This window comes from Macrotis lagotis, chromosome 8 (genome assembly GCF_037893015.1).
Source record: "Macrotis lagotis isolate mMagLag1 chromosome 8, bilby.v1.9.chrom.fasta, whole genome shotgun sequence".
Taxonomy (NCBI): domain Eukaryota; kingdom Metazoa; phylum Chordata; class Mammalia; order Peramelemorphia; family Peramelidae; genus Macrotis; species Macrotis lagotis.
The window spans coordinates 85,991,758-86,005,029 of record NC_133665.1 but is presented as its reverse complement, the minus strand read 5'-3'; the positions used below and the strand labels follow the sequence as shown (position 1 = coordinate 86,005,029).

Below are 13,272 nucleotides of genomic sequence, written 5' to 3'. Positions count from 1 at the left end.
ATATCATAATAAGGTGGTTGGCCAAGAGTTGGTTAAAAGCACCTTGAACTCTTTTGAAGAAAAATTGTTATAAAAAAATTAGAAAAATTAGCAGACCCAGCTTTGGCCCAAAGTTGCTGTTTCCACATAGGCTGGTTTGCTATACCAGGTAATTTTGGAGCAGCTTCCCCTGTCCCAAAGGCTTACCACATTAGTGCAGATAACCTCTATGAGAGGAGAAACTGTTTCCTTTGTGCCTTTGTCTTTCCAGCACCAAATACGAAGTTTTGTACATGATAGGTGTTTAATAAATGTCGAATTAAATATTAGCGTGTTTCTTTTCCCCATTCCTACCCCCCATTTGCTTGCTTGCTTTTCCCTCTTTTCTTTAACAAATATTTATCAGTCCCATTTGGGGTTAAAAAGTGAGTTCTCCCTTTCTCCAGTCTATTAGAGGTCCTGGCTGCTCAGGCTCCTCAGCTTTGAGTTCCTTCTCAGATAATAATGCTTCTCTTTGTTTTGAGCCATTGCCTCATTGCCTTATGTGTGTTCACCCATTTATCAGGCAGCTGCTCTTGATTTTAGTCTATGTTTCCTTCCTCCACTTGGTGGTTTGAGGATGGGCAGCCCAAGTGTTTGGCATATCTGAGATCTCTCCTCTGATCACCTGGGTAAAAGATTGATTTTTTTCTCTTCTTTTATTTTGCTGATGAATCATAATGGAATCAAAACCACCTGGAACCAGCACATTGGTTGGGGAAGAGAGAATATTCCTTGCAAAAGGGTGAGTTGTGAAAAGTTTTCTAAGGGTCTTCTCACATCAATAGCTCACTCAGATTTACTGTAATCAAATGGCTCACAAAGCTATTTGAGAATGATGGGAATCTCTCCTCCACAAATGGACAAATAAGAGGGGAGGGAGAATGGGAGAACCTGCTTTTTCAGATGTCACCACTAGGGAGAGCAAGAGCATTACATGAACTTACACCAAAGCCCAAGCTGTAAGCCTAGTTTTTAGTTAAATTAAGAAAAAAAAGAAAGAAAAAAACTTAATACCAATTAGCGGAGGAATGACTCTGCAAAGTAAATTGCAAACAAAGATTCCTGGCCCTCATTCTCTTGGGTAAAAATAAGAAAAAAGAGATTACTCTAAAAGAATAACATTTATAACCAGTTCTTTTATTGGACTCTGAATTGTCCTTTTCTACAAGAACTGTATAGGTCTCCACTTAGGAAGCAGTCTGGACTTTGCACTTTTATTCCCTGGGAGTAACTAATGACTTCCAAAGAGCATGTGATTCCCAACTAGGGAGCCTACCTAAATGGTCCTTTAGTTCTATCAATAAATGCATTTTGAATGAACAAATGACCTCAGCTCTCAACCTGATTTCACTTAGAGCATGGGGCCAACATTTGCCTCTCTTTGTGAAGGCGTGCCTGTTTTCAGAGCAGTGCCCCTCAAAGGCCCTAATCCCTTTCTCCATACTCTTAATTTCAGATGGATTCCAAAGCTATAGATTCTAGATTTGTTAAATTACATGCCATAACATTGATTTTTCATGATTTTGGGGTTCGTAGTTTGGCCACAAAAAGAAATAAAGAATGAAAACGGGTGAGACCTTGGGCAAGTCACAGACTTATTTGAACCTCAGTTTCTTAAACTGTAAAATGAGGATAATAATAGCTTCTTGTTTGCAGGTTTACTGAGAAACCCAAATGGGATAATGCATTTAAAGTGCTGGATAATGTCATATGAGTATGGACTATTATTAAGTGAGAAGAACTCAGTACAGCATGGTTATTAGCAAATCCAACAGACTAGAATCTATTCCTGAAGGGTCTAGGATTTAAAACCTGTAAGAAAACTTAGGGTTCAGTAGTTTAACTCTCTCATTTTAAATCAGGAAATTGAGAATCAAAAAATGGAAGTCTTGTTCATGGTCAGTTATAGATAGGTAGCAGTGATGTCTTTTATTGAAGCAACTCAAAGGAAACATGATGTACTTAAGTATAGAGTACACACCTCAGGTGTTGACATGGACTATTTGTGCCCAACTTGTGGTAGAGCATTCTGAGCTCATATTGATCTGATCAGCCACAGTTGGAAACATTGTAATTTGTCTCAAATAGTGATAATGATATCATTTTGATCTTCTTTGATAACAAAAGACTAGAAACAACATAGGTAGCAAAGGGCAGAGCTGAGATTTAGACCTAGATATTTTTTTTATTCCAATGGCTCTTTCCATCATATCATGTTGCCTCATATCTCATCAGCAATGTTTCTGTATATTTATTCACATTTATTCCTTTGCCTGTTTTGTTCTTCCCTATTACATCTACCTATTGAAATCCATTAAGGTTCAGCTCAAATTACCAGCTCTCCCATTCAAATTTCCCCAACCTCATAGAAAAAAATGATTTCTTATTTTTAAGAATACTCCTGGTGATATATTTGTATGTCTCTTACAGAGTTAATAAATTCCATTACATTACAGTTTTCTGAATATGCATCTTATATCCCCAATTAAACTGTATACTCCTTGAAGATAGGCTTTATCTCTGTCTTATGTTATCTATTCCTCTGAACAAAGGAACTTTTTCATTGAATTTTGGTGTTACAATGGATAAAAGAATAAGTGATCTCCAGTGCTTTATTCCTGTTGCCTCCATTTGTAAAACAGGGGTCATTCAGACTGAACCCCCCCCCAAGGCATTTATATGTTATAAAATGGATTCTTGAAAACATTGGACTCATAAGCTTGGAAAACTGCATTTAAAATCAGGAAACCTGGGTTTAAATTGTACCTCCTCTATTCAATAGCTTGAAATTGGTCAAGTCACTTTTCATCTCCAGGCCTCAGTTTTCTCATATGTAAAATAAGGAGGCTGGACTATGTAATCTTTTAACACCTAACCTCCATTACTTGATGCCTTATTGGCCTGCCCCCATCTATAAAATGAGACATCCAATTGCCTTGGCTGTTATGGATTATAAAATGGGTTGAAAATACCAGGAAAGAGATGTTATGTTGGTGGGTGGGATAGTGTTTATATTTTTTTAAAAAGAGAGAAAACGCTTGAAACTGTCTCCATAGTCTTCCAAAAACAAAAAGACCTGATTGTTTCTCATGTGGAAGAATGATCTGATGTAGCTTAGCGGCACCTGTCAGCAAGTGGCCTCTGTCCCCGCCTCTTGGCAGTGGTGGTAACAGCAGCAACTTCTCCCATTGAAGAAAAATTCTGCAGGAAATAGTTCTTTGATTTATTCATGAGCTCTTCTCTCCTGAAGGCTTTTATTTAAAGGATTCTTCTACAGGAGCCAGAGCTGTACATTTTGACCCGAATGCAGACTTCTGTCCTGAACTTTTGGATGTGGTGGTGTTGGCATGCACACTTACTTTTGGTAAAGCATGATCTGAGCCATCAGTCTGAGTCAATGAACAACCCTTAGGATGCCTTGTGGAACAATATCCAGCTGTTATACTGCTGACTTTGATGTGTCCCAGAGATAATCAGAACAAGAGAGTAGGAAAAAATGAATAAGGAATAACAGAATTCTCTTCTATAGAGATGACTGAAACAAGTTTTGAAGCTTTAGTTTTACCCTCTTATTTGATTGGAGTCTTAAATATTGACCTTTTTGTCTTTTTGAAACAGTCCTATTTATTTGTATTTCCCTCATACTACCACTTGTAGCAATGCTTTCCTACAATGCTTTCCCTCTCAAGTGCTAACCTTTTGTCATCATTTTATATCTTTAGTTAGGAAGGTAATGGCACAGTGGATAGAATGCTGGGCTTGGAGTCAGGAAGACTCCTCTCCTGAGTGCAAATCTGGCCTCTGTTACTTGTAGCTGTGTGACCCTGGGCAAGTCATTTAACCCTGTTTGCCTCAGTTTCTCATCTGTAAAATGAGCTGGAGAAATAAATAGCAAACACTCCAGTATCTCTGTCAAGAAAATCCCAAATGGAGTCACAAAGAATTGGACACAACTAAAAAATGACTGAACAACAACAAAAATATCCTCAGTCAGAGATGTTTTGTGGAAATTTGTGATGATATTCACCAGCTATGAAAGCATTACTATGGGGGGAATCTGAGAAAATTTGTTTTTACAGGTAAGGGAAATTGAAGCATTGAGAAGGGGAATGATTTGCCTAATTTGAAAGATGATCAGAATATTTAATAATGATAAATACAAGGAAATTTGGACTCATGGCAGTGTATCACTGTACACCATAAACATTTAGCACTTACTTAATACCTAACAAGATACAACCTGTTTGGCTTGAATTATACATTAGAAGAAGTTCATTGTCTTTCAAGGACTGAGGGAAGACAAATCCCTATAGTACAAATACAGACCTTAAAATATCCTGAGGAACCCAGCCAATATATTCTATTGGAACCAGACCATTATCACAGATTGAATTGTTGCCCACAATCCCGTGGACATCACAGTGATTCATAAAAACGTAAGAAGAATGTTTTTAATATATGTCACTATCCAAACACTCATAATTTCCAAGCTTTATGGAATGAAAAGCTTTCAAAATATAGAAACCTGGCCAAAGAGATTAAAATCATGGGGGAACAGGATAAGGAACACATCATCCCCATTGTTCTGTCTGCTACTGGATTTGTACCAAGGATGTTTTCAGTGAGCCTTCAGAAGATAAGCTTATAGCTCAATACTTTTATTTAACAACAAAAAGCAGATATCTTATCCATTTGTGCAGTAGTTCATAAAATATTGGATATTAAAGAATAAAAGCAGGATTATAAATTGTCCCAGGACCATTGTCTTCTTAACCTCCTTTAAGAAGTTGAGAAAATGAGATGATGGTAGCAATAACAATGATGATAATGGTGAGGATAATTCAGGATAATACAGAAAGTTATCCCTTAGGAGCCCAAACTTGTTGATAATGCAGATTTTGAAATAATGTGATAGAAATGTGTAACATATTTGCAGGATTCAGAATGTGGGCGTTTGTCAGATACTTAGGATGACATGGTCAATAGCTAAAATTATACACAGGAAGTTCATTATATCCCTCATAAACTAGAAGATGACTAAGTCCCTGTATTACAGATGTAAATCCCTAAATTATAATTCCCCCTAAATTCCTGAGAATACAACATGCAAACTCTGAAAGACATATAGCATCATTACAGATAGAACCGTTGCCTGCAACCTCTTAGATGTAACAATGATCCATATAAATTTAGGAATGACATTTTCAAAAGATTCTGCCATATCAAATACCCTCAAAAGATATGGAATGGGAAATTTTCCAATTACAGAAAAAATTGAAACCGTATGGATAAGTAGCATGAGGGACATGGCATCCTACAAGATGCTGGAGGACTTGCCCTTAAGATGCTTTTGATGAATATATGGAAGATGAATATACATTTTAATACAAAAAAGTCATTTTCCTGCTTGTATATTATTTCACAAAACATTAAATATAAAAGAAAACCAGAAAAGTAAGTGACTTTTCCTGGGATTATTTCAATCTGTATTTTATTTAAAAAAAGATAAAAAGAATAAAATCAATCATAATAATGATAATGAAAACAATAGCTGGCATTTATTTTGAAGTTTATAAATAGTACCTCACTTGATAAACAGCAGAACTGGAACTCAGACTCAGGTGGCTTGTCTCTTCATCCAGCATTCCTAGTTGCTTTCCTGGCCACAAATTATCTCTCTTTTCCAATCCCTTCTCTACATAGCTGTCAAACTGATTTTTCCTAGTATCAGAAGCAGATTAGGTGTGAACTGGGCCAGGAAATCAGTAAGACCTGAGGTAAAATCCAGTTGCAAACATTTAGTAGCTATATGACCCTTGGAAAGCCACTCAATAGCTGTCTGCCTCAGTTTTCTCATTTGTAAAAAGAGGATAATTACACCTACTTCAGAGGTTTGTTGTGAGGACTAAATAAGATACAGTGCTTAGAACAATGACACAAAGTAGGGACTTCATAAATGCTTATTTTTCTAATATGGAAGCCTAACCATGTCGCTCCCTTAATCAATAAACTCTAGAAACTTTATTGCCTTTAAGGTTTTAGGATGCAATGCAAACTTCCTCTGTATTTTTTTTAAAAAGTCTTTCTCACTTGGGATCCAATCTGTCTTTCCAACCTCAACATTTCTTACTCCCTTTCCTATGTTCTATAGTCCAACCAAACTGTTCTTGCTGTTCCTTACATACAACAATCCATCTCGTGTCTCTGTATCTTTACATTGACTGTCCACTGTCTCTGGAATTCACATCAACCTCCTCCCCTCATTTTCAGATCCATAACTCTCTGTCTTATGGCACCGTCTATCTAAATCTGGGGAACATCCAGCTTGAGTGCTGAATAAGATCCTCAAAATCATTTGGTCTAATCTTCCATGTCAACTACAAGCAGGACATGAAATTCAATAAATCTAGGACCTCTTTAGGGGTATTTAATCAAATATAAAAGGTGAATGATGTTATAAATATTCAAATAGCCCTTGGAAGAATAAAAAGGTTTCCCATCCATGATTAAATGAAGACTTTTTGATCCTCTATGGCTGCTATTACTTTCTCCCCTTCTCATAAATTTACCCTATATTTATTTTGTATACATTTTTATTGTTCAGTTTTCTTGACAAAGATGCTAGAGTGGTTTGCCATTTCCTTTTTTCAGTTCATTTTACAGGGGAGAAAACTGAAGTAAACGTGTAGAATGACTTGCCCAGGATCACATAGCTAATAAGTGTTCTGAAGTGGAATTTGAACTCAGGCCTTCCTGAGTACAGGCCAGGTGCTCCATCCACCAAACTGCCTTGCTGCTTGTATTCATTTTATATTTACTCTTGTTTCTGTCTCCCTGATGGAATGCAAGTTTCTTGAGAGTAGGTACTATTTAATTTTGGTTTTTATATCACTAATGCTTAGCCTAGCACTAGGGTACTTAATAAATGCTTTATTAATTCATTGATCAATTGAGGAATTGTAACTCTTTAGGGAAAGGTGCTGTGTCAGATTACATTGTTATTTTCAATTCTAACTGAAACATTTCTGCTAGCATCTTTTCTATTTTCAGCAGAAGTCTTCCAATTAGCATTGCTATGAGAATTCATCTCTGCTAGCTTGCTTACTTACCATTTTCTCTCTGTACGGTTCAGTCAGGTTGCAACTAATTATTTTTGTCATTGAATATTATGATGCACCAGAAAGAATGCATTGAACAGCAAGAAGGGAACATAAAAACACACCAAAAGCTTTCATTTATAACAGAAGACAAGTTTTAGCCTGAAGCTATGATTCCTACAAGCTGCTTGCATGAACTATACTCTCTAGTCTCTTCAATGTCCTATAGAGTTAAAAAGGAAGTAAAATAGTCTGCTTTGAATTTTCCCCCTCTATGATTCATATCAAATCAATAACATAATGTTTTCCCTTATTATTTAAAATGAACCAGTCTTATCAAGAACCTCAAAGAGGATATGACTATAAGAGTAGTGAATTTAATCTCCACTGAGCTGTCCTAGAAAAGCCATACTGTAATTTTCCTTCTTCATTCCCAGAGACAAAAAAATGACCTAATAAATTCTGGTCAGGTGAATGGTTTTTTTTTTTTGCTCATCACCCCCTTGGCAATTTTTCCTGCATTGTACACCTGACTATTTAATGCCCTTGCAGTGATTAAACAGGCACTTAATAAATTCTGTTGCATTGTTGACAACAGACTACAGAAACATATCTTATATAGATTCAAGCAATTTTCTAAGGGTAAAGGGTCAGTGGGAGATGACAGAATACTTTCACTTGTCTTATTGACTATCTCATACTTATCTTCATACATGTCTCATTACACATCTATCTTACCCTCTTTGTTTAGTTAATTTTTTCCTTTAAAACATCCCTTGTATGAGATTTCCTCATTCTTGGTTTCAGATCCATAACTGGATCTGCCTTTATCCACCTGCCAAACTCTCTCCAAAACAATAAGAGGGCCAATAGCTACAGGAAACCCCTTCTAAGAGAAGTAGTACAAAAGAAAAGTCAGAAGAGTTGCTTTTGAGTCCCAACTCTAGCCATTTTCTTGCTCTTGTAACCTTGGTGATAAGTCACTTAATCTCTTTGAACCTCAGTTTCCTCATCAAGACCCCCCCCCAGCTTTAAGATACTATGTCTGTAACTACGAACACTATACAACCTACTCTAGCTGCCCCTCTGTGACAAACCATGGCACCTAACAAAATGTGATTCAGTTTGAGGATATTCTCTGGATCTAGACCAAGAGTGATTTATCAGTGACATCATGAGGATCATCCCAACAACCTTTTGTAATTCCTCACCCATAGCATGAAAGTGACCCTAGTTTTGAAGGTTATTCTGTGGAATACCAACTTTGGAAGTTCTACCAAGTCAGGAACGCTTTCAGCACAGGCCTAATGATGGAATATATATCTATCATTTGAGGATTATTGTATCAAAAGGTGGAGTGATCATCAATGGTTTTCTTTGGCCACAGAGACACAAAGTTTTGAAGGGATAGTGATCTACATTTAATGGAAATATCCACAATAAAGAAATTATGAATGTCTTCAAGCATGAAGAATGTTAATATACTCAAGAAAAGGAGGCAAGATTATACAGAACTAGTGTAATGAGTTAAATTTCCAATTGTCATTAATTTTTTGTTCATGATTTAATTTCTTTCATTCTCAAGAGTTGGGTAGAGTGTGCATGAAGATATTTCACAAACAGAAAGTTGACATTTGATATAAACTCTTTTTCAAAGGTCTTTTTGGAAGGGATGGCAGAGAAAAGGCATTATTTATAGTTTACTTGTTTTTGTGTTTGGTCACCTAGTTAAATGCTATGGTTTTTAGACAATATTTTATTTCTCATTTTGTACATTAATTTGAATTGTTTCCTTTTGGGGTTATTAAATTTATAATAAAATTAATTTTTAGCATCTGTTTTCTGGCTTCCTACTATGGTAGACACTATCCTTTAGTCAAAGGGATTTGCCATGTCAATAGAAACCCTAGAAAGGAAGTAAGGTATTTTTGTTCTGCACTAGAAGGTTAATATTGATGCCATGAAGACATGGGTTTAGAGTCTGCCTTCAATATTTATTAACTATGTGACCATAGGGAAGTCTCTTGATCCTTCTGAGCTTTAGTATCTTTATCTGCAAATTGGGATTATAAAACTTCTGGTATTATTATTATCATTAATGTTGTCATCTAATCATTTTAGTTATGTCTGACTCATTGTGATCATATTTGGGGTTTTCTTGGCAAGCATTATTTCTCCTTAGACTGATGGTCTAACCCAATATTTTGGAATAATTTGCCATTTCTTGTCCACTTCATTTTACAAATGAGAAATTTTGGTAAGGAGGGTTACATGATTTGCTCAGAATCACACAACTAAGCACTTTAAATATTATTTAATTTGATCCTACAGTATTATTATTATTATTATTATTATTATTATTATTATCCCTATTTTATAGCTAGGGAAAAACAAGGAAGTTTAAGTGACTTGTTCAGGGACACGGAGTTAGTGTCTGCAGGTGAATTCAAACATGTTCTCTGTTGTTTTTGTATTTTGTTTACAAAAAGTCTGCCAATCATATTGACTAGATAGTGAAGTCTGAGAATAGGGAGCAATAGATGAATGACCTGGGATGAATGGGTGTTGAATTGTCTCATCTATCTATATTTTTCAGATAGTCACTGGTGACAAAAGTTTGGGTGCTGCATCACATTTAAATTTTGCAAAGTAGGTGAAGTGGAATTCACACCTGGTCCATCGTGGAGGCTTTTCAGAGACTTCAAATAGCCTTGCTTCTGTACTACTAAGATGAGAAATGTGTTCATTCATTCAAGCAAAAAAATGTTAACAGCCAACAATATACAGCTCATCTCTGATACTAGATAAAATCTATGTCTCTCAGGCAATTAATTCTAAGACATATTGCCATAAAACATAATTCCTACTAAAGTCATAGATGAATTATCATCTGCACTGGTGGTAATTCCCCACCCCCTCCTCCTCACACTGATGAAGCACAGATCATTCCCAAACAAATTTGTATGGCACTGTGTTAAACCCTGGGGAAGATGGAAAAAAAAGTGAGACATAATCCCTGTAATAGTGAACTTCTGGGGTAGTAAGGTGCAAGAAGAGCAAACAAATAAACAGTACAATAAATACATTAGTGAAGTACAGAATGAAATGATATATTTTTGATAGAGAAGGTATAATAAAAAGAGAGAATTCAGGAAGAGCTGAACTCAAATCCTGCCTGAGTTGCTAGCTGTCTTGGGCACAACACTTACCCTTGTTTAGCTTCACTCTTCTCAGCTTTAAAATGGGGATAATAATAGGTCCTAGCAGAAAGGGTTGCATATGAGGTTCAAATGATATAATAAATGTAACACAGGCTACAAAAATTAGAGATATATAAATACTATCTAAATAAGATCCAAGGGAGACAGGACTGACATGGGGCAATAGAGAAGGCTTCATAAATTGGAAAAGGATTGGTAGGATTTTTCAACAGATAGTGAGGAGGATAGATAGTGTGGGTCCCAGAATCATAACTTAATCTCAATGCTTTCAAAAGAGATATTCCTAGATGAAATATTTAGACCAGAATGCTCTTTGGAAAAAGTATGATGAGTCATTTCTCACCTGCAACTTGGCAGCTGATTGTCACATTTACTCCTTGGATAGTTTTAATGACACTTCCCACATCAACTGTGACAACAGGTAAGTCTGTATTGGTCATAACCAGCCTTGATGTCTTCACTAATGGTTTTCCTGTAAACAAGATGCAACACCAGATGTTACAGGAAATGGACAAAGTCATGGGCTGGGGAGATCACATTTAACATGATGGACCAGCAGCTACTAGTCTCTAATAATCAGTGATAAATCTGGCAAATTCATTTGAAGGTAAATGTAAACACAGTTTCTTCTTTTATCATTTTACTTTATGATAACACTTTCTTTTTATTACTCATTGTTGTGTCTATAGTATATAGAATTCCTTGACCTTTTTTGGTCCTATATAGTTATCATTTTTTTTTATCTAGAAAATCAATTTTTACAGAGGCATCCAATGTTCTAAGAAATGTTTCTTACCATTTTGTTGTGCACCAGTAAAACATGCTTATCAAGTGATATTTCATGGCATAGTTATTAGTTGGGTATTTCATCCTACTAAAGTATAAGCTTCATGAGAGGGATATGGACTTTGGTTATATCAAATCTTTTTATCTCAGCACACAACACAGTTCTTTGTGGGAATGAATAACAGGTGGTTAAGAGTCAGAGCTATATGATTCTCCAGAAGTAATTAACCTTCTTTCCCTGTGTTAGTAAATTTAGTGATTTAATCTTCTTTTGAAGACTGTAATGTCATTCATTTAGTGATTCCCTCAAATGCTATTGAAATCAGGAGAGCTTAGATTACCATTGATCTGCATTTCCTCACAAATTTGCTATTTATTGTTTTCTTTGGTTTTCAAATACTTGGCATACAGAGTTGCCTTGGGGCCCATTAAAATGGGTAGAATTTTAGTTTAATTTTTTTTGAAAAATTAATGGATATGAATGGAAATGAATATTTCCATAAAGTTGTGCTATTTTAGCTGGTATTTTTTCCTCTCTTTTCTCTGATGAAAGAGATTATCTTTTTCTACTATCATTTCTTACCATTTCAATTGACTTTTTGCTATCCTGTCACCACATCTAAGACATTCCCTCTTTCCTTCAGTTAATCATTCTGTGGTAATCTCTAGTCAGTTTGCCATTTGTGGTAACCCTGCTCTGATGTATTCTAATTTGTTAATGTTCTTCCTAAAATGTGGTTCTCAGAAATGAACATGCCACCCAAGATAGGATGTGATTAAAGTAGAAGACCACCACAGTGAACACCTTTTTTAAAAAATAAAAAACACCGTGTCTTTATTCATGCAGTTTAAGATTGAATTAATTAATTTGGATTCCACTCTACACTATTGGGAAATTTGTACTTCACCAAAACACATATTGTTTCATAAGAATTGTTTAATCATATTTCTTGTTTTATAATTGCATAATTGATTTTCCTAACCAAAGAACTTCACCATGTACACCTATTAAATTTTACCTTACTAGCATTGCTCCATCATTCTAGTCTTAAGATCTTTTTTTGGATCTTGCTTCTGTTGATTAACATAAGTGATTCTCTTATCATATGCATGATTATTTATTTTCATTGTTCCTCTTCACTTATTTTTATGTTTCTTCTTAGGTTGACTCCAGTTGGGATTGACTTTCAGTACCATTTCTAGCCATTGGGGGCATCTTTTTTTCCTAGTTAGAATGATCACATTCCAAATTTGATTTCTCTTAGCCATTGCTGCTCATTTTTGGAAACTTTTTCTCTTACTTATGATATAGTATATGATGCTTTATATTCCTATCTCTCTGCTGTCACTAATTATATTCCAAATTTTTCAAATTAGACATTTAATTGTTGAGTAAATGAATTGTAACTAATTCACCTTGCTGGATATAAACTTGTGAGTTTCCTACAGCTTAGCTAGACAAGATAACTTAGGCAATCTTGGTTTTGATGATTTTTTAATAACCAGGCAACTAATAATCTGGGATCCCTTTTAGGAAGGATAAGTTCCAGCATGCCAAAGACTGGAGTATTTGTTATTTTTTTCCACTAGTGATAATCAGTTACTCTGAGGTCTCTACATATCCTTATCTATTTTCTATACATTATATACATTATAGTAGAACATGAAATTAATTTCTTACCAAATAATGCTCAGAAGCTGATGACATATTAGTCATTTTCGAATAAGTCACTTATAGCAGCTATACAAATCATTGTGTTCTTTCCTAGACATTTGTACCTGTCAAGGAAAACTTGACTATTATCTTAGCCTCTGGATGACTAGTAAGATAATGAGGTATTATCATGAGTAGCTAGAACTAGTTAATTGAGTAATCTTTTTTGTTACATGATTCAATAATTTGAGACTAATTTTGCCTGTGTGGATACTCAACCTAGCAATGAAGATCAGATCTCTTTAACTTAGTACAGCAAATTAGTGATGTAGTAAAATTGTACTCTAGACTTCTTTTTGCCAAAACTTCATTGACTTATGGCCAAACTAGTCATGAGCCCCCCTCTAAGTTTTAGCTGAGGTTCAAAGACAATAGATATCCAATCCAATAATAGCTCCCTCCTTAAAGTCTTTCCAGACAGATGGGACCTAAA

General features: G+C 35.4%; 1 protein-coding gene across 5 annotated transcripts in view; it reads right to left on the bottom strand.

The window, feature by feature from the left end:
• ADAMTSL1 (ADAMTS like 1) overlaps positions 1 to 13,272 on the bottom strand; it is a 1,134,116-nt gene that overhangs the window by 56,788 nt on the left and 1,064,056 nt on the right. For all 5 annotated transcript variants that reach the window (XM_074197566.1, XM_074197568.1, XM_074197565.1 and 2 more), the window contains one exon: positions 10,683 to 10,811. In XM_074197566.1, coding sequence (XP_074053667.1) covers positions 10,683 to 10,811 — 129 coding nt within the window. The remainder of the gene's footprint in view (positions 1 to 10,682; positions 10,812 to 13,272) is intronic.